Consider the following 14687-nt stretch of genomic DNA (forward strand, 5'->3'; position numbering starts at 1 on the left):
CTTTGGCCAAAGATGTTGCATGGACTTTTTAACCTATTACAAGATCAAACTAATCCTTCCCTCCATTTTTCTTTCATCCATTTAAGAGTCTTTTATATAGGAACATAGAAAACCTACAGCACAATACAGGCCCTTTGGCCCACAAAGTTGTGCCGAACGTGTCCCGACATTAGAAATTACTAGCCCTCTATTTTTCTAAGCTCCATGTACCTATCCAAAAGTGTCTTAAAAGACCCTATCATATCCACCTCCACCACCATTATCGGCAGCCCATTCCACGCACTCACCACTCTCTGCATAAAAAAACTTACCCCTGACATCTCCTGTGAACCTACTCCCAAGCACCCTAAACCTGTGCCCTCTCATGGCAGCCATTTCAGCCCTGGGAAAAAGCCTCTGACTATCCACACGATCAATGCCTCTCATCATCTTATACACCTCTATCAGGTCACCTCTCATCCTCATTCGCTCCAAGGAGAAAAGGCCGAGTTCACTCAACCTGTTTTCATAAGGCATGCTCCCCAATCCAGGCAACATCCTTGTAAATCTCCTCTGCACCCTTTCTATGGTTTCCACATCCTTCCTGTGGTGAGGTGACCAGAACTGAGCACAGTACTCCAAGTGGGGTCTGACCAGGGTCCTATATAACTGCAACATTACCTCTCAGCTCCTAAACTCAGTCCCACAGTTGATGAAGGCCAATACATTGTATGCCTTCTTAACCACAGAGTCAGCCTGCGCAGCTGCTTTGAGCATCCTATGGACTCAGACCCCAAGATCCCTCTGATCCTCCACACTACCAAGAGTCTTACCATTAATACTATTTTCCACCATCATATTTGAACTACCAAAATGAACCACTTCACACTTATCTGGGTTGAACTCCATCTGCCACTTCTCAGCCCAGTTTTGCATCCTATCGATGTCCCTCTGACAGCCCTCCACACTATCCACAACACCTCTAACCTTTGTGTCATCAGCAAACTTACTAACCCATCCCTCCACTTCCTCATCCAGGTCATTTATAAAAATCATGAAGAGTAAGGGTCCCAGAACAGATCCCTGAGGCACACCACTGGTCACCGACCTCCATGCAGAATATGACCCGACTACAACCACACTTTGCCTTCTGTGGGCAAGCCAGTTCTGGATCCACAAAGCAACGTCCCCTTGGATCCCATGCCTCTTTACTTTCTCAATAAGCCTTGCATGGGGTACCTTGTCAAATGCCTTGCTGATATCCATATACACTACATCTACTGCTCTTCCTTCATCAATGTGTTTTGTCACATCCTCAAAAAATTCAATCAGGTTCATAAGGCACGACCAGCCCTTGACAAAGCCATGCTGGCTATTCCTAATCATATTATACCTCTCCAAATGTTCATAAATCCTGCCTCTCAGGATCTTCCCCATCAACTTACCAACCACTGAAGTAAGACTCCCTGCTCTATAATTTCCTGAGCTATCCCTACTCTCTTTCTTAAATAACGGAACAACATCCGCAACCCTCCAATCCTCCGGAACCTCTCCCGTCCCCTTTGGTGATACAAAGATCTTTGCCAGAGTCTCAGCAATCTCCTCCCTTGCCTCCCACAGTAGCCCGGGGTACCTCTCATCCGGTCCTGGTGACTTATCCGACTTGATGCTTTCCAAAAGCTCCAGCACATCCTCTTCCTTAATATCTACATGCTCAAGCCTTTCAGTCCACTGCAAGTCATCACTATAGTCACCAAAATCCTTTTCCCACAGTGAATACTGAAGTAAAGTATTCATTAGGTACCTCTTCTATTTCCTCTGGTTCCATGCACACTTTTCCACTGTCACACTTGATTGGTCCTATTCTTTCACATCTTATCCTCTTGCTCTTCACATACTTGTGGAATGTCTTGGGGTTTTCGTCAATCCTGCCCGCCAAGGCATTCTCATGGTCCCTTCTGGCGCTCCTAATTTCCTTCTTAAGCTCCTTCCTGTTAGCCTTATAATCTTCTAGATCTCTAACATTATCTAGCTCCCTGAACCTTTCGTAAGCTTTTCTTTTCTTCTTGTCTAGATTTACTACAGCCTTTGTACACCACGGTTCCTGTACCCTACCATAACATCCCTTTAACATTGAAACATACCTATGCAGAACTCCACACAAATATCCCCTGAACATTTGCCACATTTCTCTGTACCTTTCCCTGAGAACATCTGTTCCCAATTTAAGCTTCCAATTTCCTGCCTGATAGCCTCATAATTCCCCTTCCTCCAATTAAATGCTTTTCTAACTTGTCTGTTCCTATCTCTCTCCAAAGCTATTGTAACGGAGATAGAATTATGATCACTATCTCCAAAATGCTCTCCCACTGAGAGATCAGACACCTGACCAGGTTCATTTCCCAATACCAAATCAAGTACAGTCTCTTCTCTTGTAGGCTTATCTACATATTGTGTCAAGAAACCTTCCTGAATACACCTAACAAACTCCACCCCATCTAAACGCCTCGCTCTAAGGAGATGCCAATCAATATGTGGGAAATTAAAATCTCCTACCGCGACAACTCTGCTATTATTACACCTTTCTAGGATCTGTTTCTCTATCTACTCCTCAATATCCCTGCTACTATTGGGCGGCCTATAAAAAACATCCAGCAGAGTTATTGATCCCTTCCTGTTCCTAACCTCCACCCACAGAGGCTCCGTAGACAATCCCTCCATAACATCCACTTTTTCTGCAGCCCTGACACTATCTCTGATCAACAGTGCCGTGCCCCCACCTCTTTTGCCTCTCTCCCTGTCCTTTCTGAAACATCTAAAACCCGGCACCTGAAGTAACCATTCCTGCCCCTGCACCATCCAAGTCTCTGTAATGAATGTGTCTGCTTCTACCACCAGCCCTACAGCACATTCCATGCACTTGCCAGTCTCTGTGTACCTCTGATACCCCTAATACTTTCCTCCAGTTTCTCTTATATTAGACACTGCCAACTGGGGAAAAAGTCTCTGGCTATCCAGAGAGTGAATGGCTCGTCATATGAAGAGCATTTGATGGCTCTGGGTCTGTACTCACTGGAATTCAGAAAAATGAGGGGTGACCTCATTGAAACGTATCCAATGGTGTAAAGTCTTGATAGAGTAGATGTGGAGAGGATATTTTCTTTGACGGGAGAGTCTAAGACCAGATGACAAAACCTCAGAATAGAGGGGTATCCTTCTGCAAAGGACATGAGGAGAAATGTCTTTGGCTAGAGAGAGATGCATCTGTAGAATTCTTTGCTACAGGCAGCTGTGGAGGCGAAGTCTTTATGTATTTATAAGGCAGAAGTTGATAGATTCTTTATTGGTCAAGGCATGAAGGGATGCGGGGAGAAAGCAGTGACTGAGTTTGAGAGGAAAATTGGATCAGCTGTGATGAAATGGTAGATCAGACTCAATGGGCCAAATGGCCTAATTCTACTCCTATATCTTATGGTCTTACGGTCTTATCCACTCTATCTATGCCTTTGAGGATCTTGAGTTTTATCTACTTAAACTTTAGGATGGCATTTGCGAACCTCAGCGCCTTCTGATTGCTGACTAACAAAACAAGGATAGCAACTAAATACGGTGTTAATCACACTTTTCCTGGCAAATGATCATTGCAACTAGTAGTCTCTAGCTTGCCTTTCGATTTGGAGACAATCCGATGTGGCAAAACCAGGGTGAGGTGAGGTGGCGGGCCCGTAATCGAGAGCGTGAAAGGTTGGGCACATGTGGAATCGAAGCCGCAGGGTCCAGGTCCCAGAGCGTATTGATGTGATGGAGATTTACAGGCTTCATGTTGCTGCTCCAAGATGTCTCCTCGGTTCTGTGCTGAATTCTGGGACTCTCTTTACAGAATTCAGTTCAGAAACACTGTTTGCTTGTGGTTACTATTTGCATGTTTTTTTTTCATTGGACATTGGGCGTATCACAGTCTCCGTTTTATGGATTATTTTATTTTATATTTTATGAGCTTGATGTGGTTTTTATTCTCTGCCTATTTGGTGTTGGATTGTCTCTTTTATATTACATAAATGGGGTTTGTGTTTGGGTTCTTTGTTTCATGGCTGCCTGTTAGGAAACAAGTCTCAAGATTGTATAATTGATATATACTGTGATAATAAATGTACTTTGAACTTTGAACTTGTACATCTCTATCAAGTTACCCACTGTATCATCCTTCTTTGCTCTAAAGTGAAAAGTCCTAGCTTCCTTAGACTTTCCTCCTAAGACATAGTCTTGAATCCAGGCAACATCCTGGTAATCTTCTCTGCACTCCATCTAGAGCTTCCACATCCTTCCAATAATGAGGCGACCGGAACTGAATACACTTCTCCAAGTGTGTTCTAACCGAAGCTGCAACATTACCTCGCAGCCCTCATATTCAGTCCCCAGACTAGTGAAGGCCAACGCAGCAAACACCTTCTTAAGCACTCTATCAACTTGTGCTGTATCCTCGAGGGATCTGTGGACGTGGATCCCAAGACTCCTTTGTTCCTCCACACAGCTAAGAATCCTGCCATTAACCCTCAATTCTGCCTTCAAGTTTGATCTTCCAAAGTGAATCACTTCACACTTTTCTGGATTGAAGTCTATGTGTGTGAAAGACATTTACCTCCCTTTCTCTTGAGATTCTCAGAGACCAATGTGTCTGGCCTGACCCAGCACCCACAGCCTTTGTGAGCAGTAGATTCTAGATCTCCTTAACTGTTCATTTGAAAACTGTTTTCTTACTTCAGTCCAGATCTAATTCTGAGATGGCATCCTTTTCTTTGGACTTTCCTCCTAGATCATTACAGTAATCTGCACATCACAATAAATTATCCAAAGAATTCTTCAGAAAAGAGGCATAATTTTTCAGAGGGAAATATATTTTGACTCCACACTGATCTCATAGAGACTGATTAGAATTGACACATTAACTTTAATTGTGTACTATTTTGTCAAGTGTACAACTGGAGTGAGACTGAATCATATCAAAGATATAAGATTTCAGATCAGTTAATAAAAATAATTGAAACTGAACATTGCACATTTATCAACGCACATCAAAGTTGCTGGTGAACGCAGCAGGCCAGGCAGCATCTCTGAGTGAAGAGATTATCCTGAAATATTTCACCTAATATTACTTTATGATAATATTTATTCTGTTGTGATATTTGTTGAAGGATAAATGTACAATCGCAAACACGAGGAATTCTGTAGATGCTGGAAATTCAAGCAACGCACATCAAAGTTGCTGGTGAACGCAGCAGGCCAGGCAGCATCTCTAGGAAGAGGTACAGTCAACGTTTCAGGCCGAGACCCTTTGTCAGGACTAACTGAAAGAAGAGCTGGTAAGAGATTTGAAAGTGGGAGGGGGAGGGGGATTCAAACATTTAAGAGAAGTTTGGGTATGTACATGGATGAGAGGTATGCGGAGGAATATGCTCCCCGTGCAGGTAGATGGCACTAGGCAGAAGATCAGGTTGCAAGGGACTAGATGGGCTGAAGGGCCTGCTTCCATGCTGTAGTACTCCACAACTCTATGACTCCAAATAAAACTAAATTTATGTTGTACATTTCATTTTAGAAGGGTATTCATGCAGGTAGAGGATGGTCGTATGAGTAGCTGGTGCACATCATAAGACCTGGTTATGAGACCCCTGATGCCAGGCAGACAATCTCGGAAGAGTATTGATAACGGCTGGGGTCAACCATTTTCTAAAAAACACTGCACGGAAGATGGCAATGGCAAACTGCTTCTGTAGAGAAATTTCCCAAGAACAATCAATGTCACGGAAAGACCATAATCGCCCATCTCATACGATACCACACATAATGATGATGATTAATTCAAGCATAAAAGGATTTTGTTGTGAGGTTTCTTGCTGGATGATAAACCAGGACCATTGTACGAAACCTCCAGACTAAAGACTCTGAAATATCAGGATCAATTACATAAGCTGCTGTTAAATAATACTGGTATGGCATCCGTTAGTCTTGCAAGACCATGGATCTGCGCCTGGAAAGACTTCACTCTCCAGGGCACAGGCCTGAGCAAGGTTGTATGGAAGACCAGCAGTTGCCCATGCTACAAGTCTCCCCTCTCCACAACACCAATGTAGTCCAAGGGAAGGGCATTAGGACCCATACAGCTTGGCACCAGTGTCGTCGCAGAGCAATGTGTGATTAAGTGTCTTGTTCAAGGACATAACACGTTGCCTCGGCTGGGGCTCGAACTCACGACCTTCAGGTCGCTAGTCCAATGCCTTGGCCGCTTGGCCACGCGCCCACACAATACTGGTATATTACTTTGATAGATACAATATTTTACCTGAACTCATGCTCAAAGCACTTATGAGTTCCTCAAAATGAAGAACACTGTTCACAGTTCTTGATCACATGTCTTGGAGATCCTTGGTTAAGTCTTTTGTACTGGGGAGTCTAATTCAGCTGGTTTCCACATTACTTGTTCAGTCTACATTAAGTGTACGCCATTGATACACTCACAAATGACAGCACTATTGTTGGCAGAATCTGAGATGGTGACGAGGATGCGTACAAGAGGGTAATAGATCAGCTGGTCGAGTGGTGTCACTACAACAATCTTTGCACCCAATATCAACAAGAACAAGGAATTGATTGTGGAATTCAGGAAGGGGAGATCAGAACGCATACTAGTCCTCATCGAGATGTCAGCAGTGGAAAGATTTCTGAACGGTCCATGGACCTAGAATACCTCTTCACTATTCCTCTTTTACAACTGTTTATTTATTAATTAGTTTTATTGTAATTTACAGAACTGCGCAAAAGTTTTAGGCACTCTATCTATGCGTGCCTAAGATTTTTGCACAGTGCTGTATTTATCAACGAGAAGTGGAGAGCGAGCTTATAAATCTGGCAGAGGCAAAAGCCATTGGGAATGGTGAGGGTGAAGCAGTACGGGGGGGTTTCAGACAGGTGGCAGAGAAGGAATGCCCGGGGTCGGTGTTGGCGCAGGTGCAGACACAACAGGCAAGGTCATTTGATGTCAAACAATTGGTTTACTGATCATTACAGAATGTCTCTCCGGTGCTTCCCACATCCTCCCCTCTCCCCCTTCCTCTTCCCAACCATGAGTCCCCTCTCCCTGCCCCCTTCCCACTCTCAGTCCCCAAGAGAAACCCATATCAGAATGAGGTTTATCATCACTCACATATGTCATGAAACTTATATTTATTTTGTGGCAGTAGTACAGTGCAATACATAAAATGACTACAGTACCTTGCAAAAGTCTTAGGCAACCTAGCTGTACGTATATGCCCAAGACCTTTGCACAGAACTGTATAGTAATATTTATGCCTTGAACTGTGCTGCTGCCAAAAAAACAACACATTTAATGACACGTGTCGGTGATAATAAACCAGATTCAGAGTTCTGCTTCTTGTGTTATGTTATGTTAGTGGTATTATATTAAATATTGCTTACAACCTCACTTTGACACTATCTGAATGTGCTTCTCACAAGTTAAAAATATTTGAAGAAGGGTAGATATTTTACTCCTTTTGATCCAGGTCACTGCCTATTTGCTACTGAATATGCTATATTTATGTCTAAGAAAATGTACTAACTTTTAGAATTGTGAACACATAGAGCAGAGAATCAAGCCAGTCATCCCCACGGTTCGATATTTCTGCAGGTCAAAACTTTTTTTTATCTAATGCTCACATAGTATCCTTCCATTTCTATTCTCCCTCCTGTCATTATTAAGCTCCTTTTCGGATAAATATGTGCTATTTAACGAATCCACATGTATACACATTCTAACCACTCCGGTTAGAGGAGATTTTTCTGAATTTATCCAGTGGATTAATTGCCTTATTTTTATGGCGTTAATGTCATTAGGCAAAGGGAGCATGTCACAGCATTGTAAGTTAACTAAAACAGTGGCAATGTAGTTATGAGAAGATTATTGACCTACTCACTAAATGGTGACAGCTTTGTTCAGTAGCTGGTGTGCATTGCTACGTTATCCCCATTCCTTTTTAGATGAAAACGATAGTTTAATTTACGAATTCAGTTCAATAGGTTATCAGATGTTTTTGATTTTAGGCAAACGAGTATGATTTAGAAGTACTTGAATTAGAATTCAGAAAGTTAATAAACAGAATTATTATTTCCATTTAATGGTAGTGACTTTTTACCATATTTAATATGTACATTAGTTGGTTTGGTGGGGCACTATAAAAGATTCAAGAGCCCTGTGCAGCACCAACTATAAAGCTTCCTGGATGGTTGTTTAATATGCATTTCTGCTACATATATACATCAGCTTAACTCCGCCCATAAACAGTGAAAGAATGGGTATCGCTGTATAAACTATGAGCTCTATTAGATCATGAGGTTTTGGGATAACAACATGAGCTCTTTCTCAGGTAAGTATTTGTTTTATATTACCTTCTCAACGGAAATAAGGTGATATTGAAAATTAGAAACAGTTCAAATGAATCTTCATTCTGATTTTTTATTGCCTATTACTGTGCCTTTTTTGTCCCTCCAATGCGCAGTACAATTGTGTCTGCCAAGTTATGCAAAGGTGTAATCAGCTGTAAAGCACAGAACTAAAATAGATTTATTTTTGTTTTGTTTTTATGCTTAAAGCTCCTAAAAGGAATAGAATTATTGTGTTGGTGTAAAACTTTAAGAATAAATGCCTGAGGACTGCAGATTATGTTAATTATATAGAGGATATCAGTTCAGTCTAATACCGTGCAAAAGTCTTAGGCACAAATATATAACTAGGGTGCCTAAGACACCCGCATAGTACGCTATTTGTCAATGTGAGGCGGCGAGAAAGTTGTAAATGTGGCGGACGCAAAAGATATTGTGAATGGTGAAGAGTGTGGGACAGGTGGCAGAGAAGGTGTGCCAGGGGTGGTGGGTGACGTGGGTACAGATTTACCCAACCCTGAGACACCAGGCAAGGTCATTTGATTCCAAACAATTGGTTTATTGATCCACTACAAGTCTCTGAGGTGCTTCCTGCTCCCTTCCCCTTTTCCCAACCGTGATTCCCCTCTCCCTGCCCCTTCCCACTCTCAATCCACAATAGAAACCCAAATCAGAATCAGGTTTATCATCACTCCCATACAGTATGTCATGATATTTACTTTGATCATGTGGCAGCAGTACAGTGCGATACATAAATATACTAGAGTTTATGGTCTCAGGACTTTTGCAGAGGACTGTATGAGCACAGTTGAGGATTCCATGGTTATACGAACAATTATATGTAGACTAGCTTTATTAAGATTCTGCTGTCAAGGAGATCTATCTGCTTGTGTGTGTTTGCTGTAAATTGTGTAAACATTCTGTTTGCCATTGGTTTTAATCAAGGGAATGGAGACCTCACAGAAACTATACTTTGGAAAAGAGAAAGCTAAAACTAAGATGACAAATCACCTCGGCATTGTCACTCAGGCTCCCTAATTCACTGTCCAGTTTTGCGATTACTTCTCATCATTGCCTTCGTCCTAAGGATTTTATACAAAATTTTCCAAGTATTGGAACTTACAAAAAGAGAGATATTTTAACTTTTATTTAGCTGAGATTAGACCAGATCAGTTACTTTATCTTCTGATGTCTCTCCTGATGGGAGGTGGGTGTGGTGGGGGCTGACATTGCCTTTGGAACAGACTGCAGTTCATGGACATGGGAAAAGTAGACCAAGATATAAGCACAAACCCAAAATATAGAACTTTGGTGTTGACTTCATTAGGGATCAATTTGCTGATACATTTCTTTGAACATTGTTATCATCTCATGGCCCATTTCCTCCCAATCGCAGACTGTTGTGGAATTTCCTAGATCATGCCTTCCACTCCAGCTGCCTTTCGTTAGCGTTGCAGCTACATCGAGGATACAATGGAGCCCCATTTCCCTGGTGTAAGGAGATTCCTGGTCCTTACCCCTCGTTTGCACAGCCCCAGATTAGCAAAAACTTCAATCAATAATCTGTTCATCAGCAATAAGGCCAAGATTTTTGGACAGGTAATTACTTCTCTGAAGAGCAGTTCTGTGTCAAGTAGAATTCTGGCCTTGGCCGTTGTAGTAACAGGAAAGGTAAACTTGATTGCTGAGAGGTTGCTCAGTGTCTATCTAACCAAATCATCAGTCTGTTCAGAATGACCGGCTACTTGTTTTGTTCATCGTGTGTAAAATTCAGTTAACACATGAGGCCCAAGGTACCAGAATCAGGATCAGAGTCAGGTTTAATATCACTAGCATATTCTATGAAATATGTTGTTTTGCAGCAGTAGTACACAATTTAAATTAAATAAGTATTGCAAAAAGAGAGCAAAAAGAAGCATAAGAGAGTGAACTTTTCCTTCACTTCCTTCATGAAGCTGGAATATATGAAGGAGCCTGGGTATTTCGAAAGTTGGAGGTCTACGGGGAAGAGAAGATTGGTGTGAAGGGTTAGGGAAGGGAAGACGAGTCATTGCTGATTGTTAGGTGGAGATGATGAGAAATAATTGGAAGTCTGGGGCTGTTTGGCAATAGCCAGAAGAACAAGTGGTTATGGTAAGGAGAACATACAATGAAAGTTGTGGGGTAGGGTATACTTAGGATCCGTAATCCTGTGAGAAGTCACTGCCCAGGTAAGGGTGTGACAGTTGGGAATAGGATCAGTTGTCAGGGGACGTTCTGGTGGATGGTGGTAGGGTCAGTAATCAAGTAAAGATTCAGCTGGGGGAAGCATGCTCGGCATAAAACTTTACAACACCAGTGATCATGTTCAGGATTTGATTCCCACCACTGTCCATTCTCGCTATGACTGTGTGGGTTTCCTCCGGGTTCTCTGCTTTCCTCGCACATTCTATGGGTCAGGGTTAGTAAGGTGCGGGCATGTTGCATTAACGTTGGAAGCATGGCGACGTTCGCGGGCGGCCCCCAGCACCTCCTTGGCCTTTGTTGATTGTTGATGTAAACAATGCATCTCACTGTATGCTTTGATGTTTCGAAGTGCACCTGACAAATAAAGCTGGCCTTTAAATCTTCAAAACAAGAACTTGAGCTGGAGTCAATAGCCAGGTGAAGTTTCAATAATTGAGGGAGGTGTTCTCTGTCAGGGGTTTTGGGAATTGGGGTGGGAAGAAGTGGCACATCAGTAGGTGCACTGAATGGTCGAGGGACAGATCAGGTCAGTTGGGTGAGTGGATGCTGATGATGTGCGGAGGGTGATAAGATTCTCGTCTGGGCGGATGTTGGGATAAAGATGACAGAGGGCTGGGTAAATAAATTACTTAATACTGAACCCAGCTTGATGTGGGTTCACCCACAGTAGATCTCCTTTAAGTAATGGGTAAGGTCCCTGACAGGCACTGTGATGAACTGTTATGGCATGAGTGACCATGGACAAGTGAATGGAAGATGAGAGTCCAGTCGGTCAGTCGTGCCTAACTGAGCCACTTTCTACAGATGCATGAGGGACCGGATAGAAAGTCCAAGACTGTGCAACTCAAAGAAAATCACTGATTTTCCATCAAATTTTGCTTTTTCATTGAAACTGGTTCACACGATGCACAAAAACGTTACATTACACAATCTGGTTTCCAGGCAAGTACCAACAATGAGGATTATTACTTGGTGACTTCATGAAAGAAAAATTTCCCAAAGCCCAATTAATATCCTTATGAATTGCAACACAAATGCCTACCTAATCTGTGGTTAGCTCACCCAGCTGTGAGTCAGAAGACCTTCTGTTCTAGTTTATAACTAGGACAACCCCATACACTGAAGCAGTTATTTTAACCTCATGCTGAGGCAGCGCTCCCTTGTTAGATGCTTAATTGGTTCTTCAAAATGTTTAACTAGAGCCCCTGCTGTGGATATTTTAGATTCCATGGCACTGAGTGAAGAAAACAAGGGATTTCCTTGGGTTATCATTCCTTCCTTAACATCTTCTATCTTTCTTTTGCCCGTTACACCGCTGGCATTTAGGGCAGCAGTGAAGGTCCTCCATCTCTGGTGGCGTTCACAGCTTCTTTCATTGTGTCAGTAGCCTCCTCCCAGTTTACTGTCAGTCATGCAAATCCCCGGAGGAGACTCGGGAATACCATTGCATGCAGATGTGGAAGGATTCTTTATTGCTGTTTCAATAACAGTCTCGTTTGACCAGTCAGTTGTTGTCAGCCCTGAAATGAACCCCCGAACCTGGAGGACTGGTGGACCACTCTTAGTCTGGTCTCTTACCTGCGACCTGTTTGGCCTGGGTGACCCTACCAAAAGTCAAAGCATAAAGCCCTGACTCCAGCCACCATCGCTCTCCGAGTCACTGAGGCACAGAAATCTCCAAACCACGACAAGGTTGTGGTCCTCTTGGAGGCCTTTCTTAACCAAGGTCACTAAAACAAGTGCTGCATCTCCCTGCCTTACAATTACAGCTTAAACCCGTATTTCTAGGCAAAGACTCTTCTTAAAATTCTTAAAAAATGATGAAATTCATTACTTACCCTTTTAAAATAAAGATTCCAGTGCACACAAGTGTTTCTGTAAAACTGGAAATCTTGAGCAAAACACACAAAATGCTGGAGGAACTCAGCAGGTCAGGCAGCATCCGTGGAGAAAAATAGATGGTCAACATTTCAGGCCGAGACCCTTCATCATCAGGATTGAAAAGGAAGGGGAAATAAGTAACAAAAAATGGTGGTGGAAGAGGAAGGAGTAGAAGTTGGCAGGTGGTAAGTGAGACCAGTTGAGACCAGTTGCGTGGGTGTGTGAGGGGAGATGAAGTAAGAAGTTGGGAGGTGATAGGTTGAAGAGGTAAAGGGCTGAAGAAGAAGGAACCTGATAGGAGAGGAGAGTGGACCATGGGAGAAAGGGAAGGAGGAGGGGCACCAGAGGGGAGTGATGGGTGGGTGAGGAGAAGACAAGGGGGAGAGGGAAGAAATTATTGGAAGTAAGACAAATTGATGTTAATGCCATCAGGCTGGGGGCTACACAGACGGAAATGAGGTGTTTCTCCTCAAACTTGAGTGTGGCCTCACCTTGGCAGTAGAGGAGTCCATAGACCGACATGTCAGAATGGGAATGGGAAGTCAAGTCACCTTTTGTGGAAGACTGAGTGAAGGTGCCCAACAAGGCTGTCCCTCAGTCTACGTTGGGTCTCGCATATATGGAGCAGGCCACACCAGGAGCATGAGTTGAGTATAAGAGCAAAGAGGTGCTTCTGCAGTTGTACAGGGCTCTGGTGAGACCACACCTGGAGTATCGTGTGCAGATTCGGTCTCCAAATTTGAGGAAGGACATTCTTGCTATTGAGGGAGTGCAGCGTAGGTTCACGAGGTTAATTCCTGGGATGGCAGGACTGTGATATGTTGAAAGATTGGAGCAATTGGGCTTGTACAGAAAGCTAGTGAAGAAAGCTAATGGCATGCTGGCCTTCATAACAAGGGGAATTGAGTATGGGAGCAAAGCGGTCCTTCTGCAGCTGTACAGGGCCCTGGTGAGACCACACCTGGAGTATTGTGTGCAGTTTTGGTCTCCAAATTTGAGAAAGGACATTCTTGCTATTGAGGGAGTGCTGCATATGTTCACAAGGTTAATTCACGGGATGGCAGGACTGTCATATGTTGAAAGATTGGAGCGACCTGCCTTGTATACACTGGAATTTAGAAGGATGAGAGGGGATCTGATTGAAACATATAAGATTATTAAGGGATTGGACATGCTGCAGGCAGGAAGCATGTTCCCGCTGATGGGTGAGTCCAGAACCAGAGGCCACAGTTTAAGAATAAGGGGTAGGCCATTTAGAACGGAGTTGAGGAAAAACTTTTTTACCCAGCGAGTTGTGGATCTGTGGAATGCTCTGCCTCAGAAGGCAGTGGAGGCCAATTCTCTGGTTGCTTTGAAGAAAGAGTTAGATAGAGCTCTTAAAGATAGCGGAATCAAAGGTTATGGGGATAAGGCAGGAACTGGATACTGATTGTGGATGATCAGCCATGATCACAGTGAATGGCGGTGCTGGCTCGAAGGGCCGAATGGCCTACCCCTGCACCTATTGTCTATTGTTTATTGATACAGTGGACAATCCTGACAGACTTGAGGTGAAGCTTCACCTCACCTGAAGCACTGTTTGGGGCTCTGAATGACGGGGAGGGAGATGTATTGGAAGGCGTTGTGTTTATCCCACTTGCAGACATAAGTCTAAAAATTCCAGTGATAGGGAGGAAAAGCCAGCAGAGAGAGGATTGTATTACATAGAATATGGTATTTGAACTGACCAGAGAGGTGGAATTATATCTGAGGAACACAATATTTCTGTATCCTGAGGTAATCCTGCTTGGTTTATCTCATCATTTCTGCCAGATGATGCACACAGAGGCTGTTATTCTTCAGGGAACTGAAAGCAGTTCTCTGCCATGATGAGCTTGCAAGACTCCAGGTTCAACCAGGGCCCACGTTGAGATTGAACCCACAGCAGAAATCTTCCTGAGCAGCATCTCTGATCTGTATTTGGTGACGGTCTGGATGTCCCTATTGTGCGTGGGCACTAGATGCTGGCATCTGGTCATAGCACCCTACCCGTCAGATCACACATTGGGAATGTTGAGTGCTGAAGGTCACTCCAAGGCATTTTCATGTGCTGAGTGGCTCTCTGGAGTTATAGGATTTGCTTTATCATCCCCGTCCCAGCTTCAGAAGGTGAAGCAGGTGGGAGG

At 43.4% G+C, this 14687-nt stretch overlaps 1 protein-coding gene across 2 annotated transcripts in view; it reads left to right on the forward strand.

Moving 5' to 3' along the window:
• Positions 1 to 14687, forward strand: part of LOC134355730 (uncharacterized) — a 71719-nt gene that overhangs the window by 38418 nt on the left and 18614 nt on the right. The window contains exon 1 of one of the 2 annotated variants that reach the window (XM_063066068.1): positions 8334 to 8399. The exons of the other annotated variant lie outside the window; for it this stretch is intronic. Coding sequence (XP_062922138.1) covers positions 8363 to 8399 — 37 coding nt within the window. The 5' untranslated portion in view covers positions 8334 to 8362. Of the gene's footprint in view, positions 1 to 8333; positions 8400 to 14687 lie in introns of those variants that run through there. 2 annotated transcript variants of the gene reach the window in all.

This window comes from Mobula hypostoma, chromosome 1 (assembly GCF_963921235.1).
Source record: "Mobula hypostoma chromosome 1, sMobHyp1.1, whole genome shotgun sequence".
In the NCBI taxonomy this organism is placed as follows: Eukaryota; Metazoa; Chordata; class Chondrichthyes; order Myliobatiformes; family Myliobatidae; genus Mobula; species Mobula hypostoma.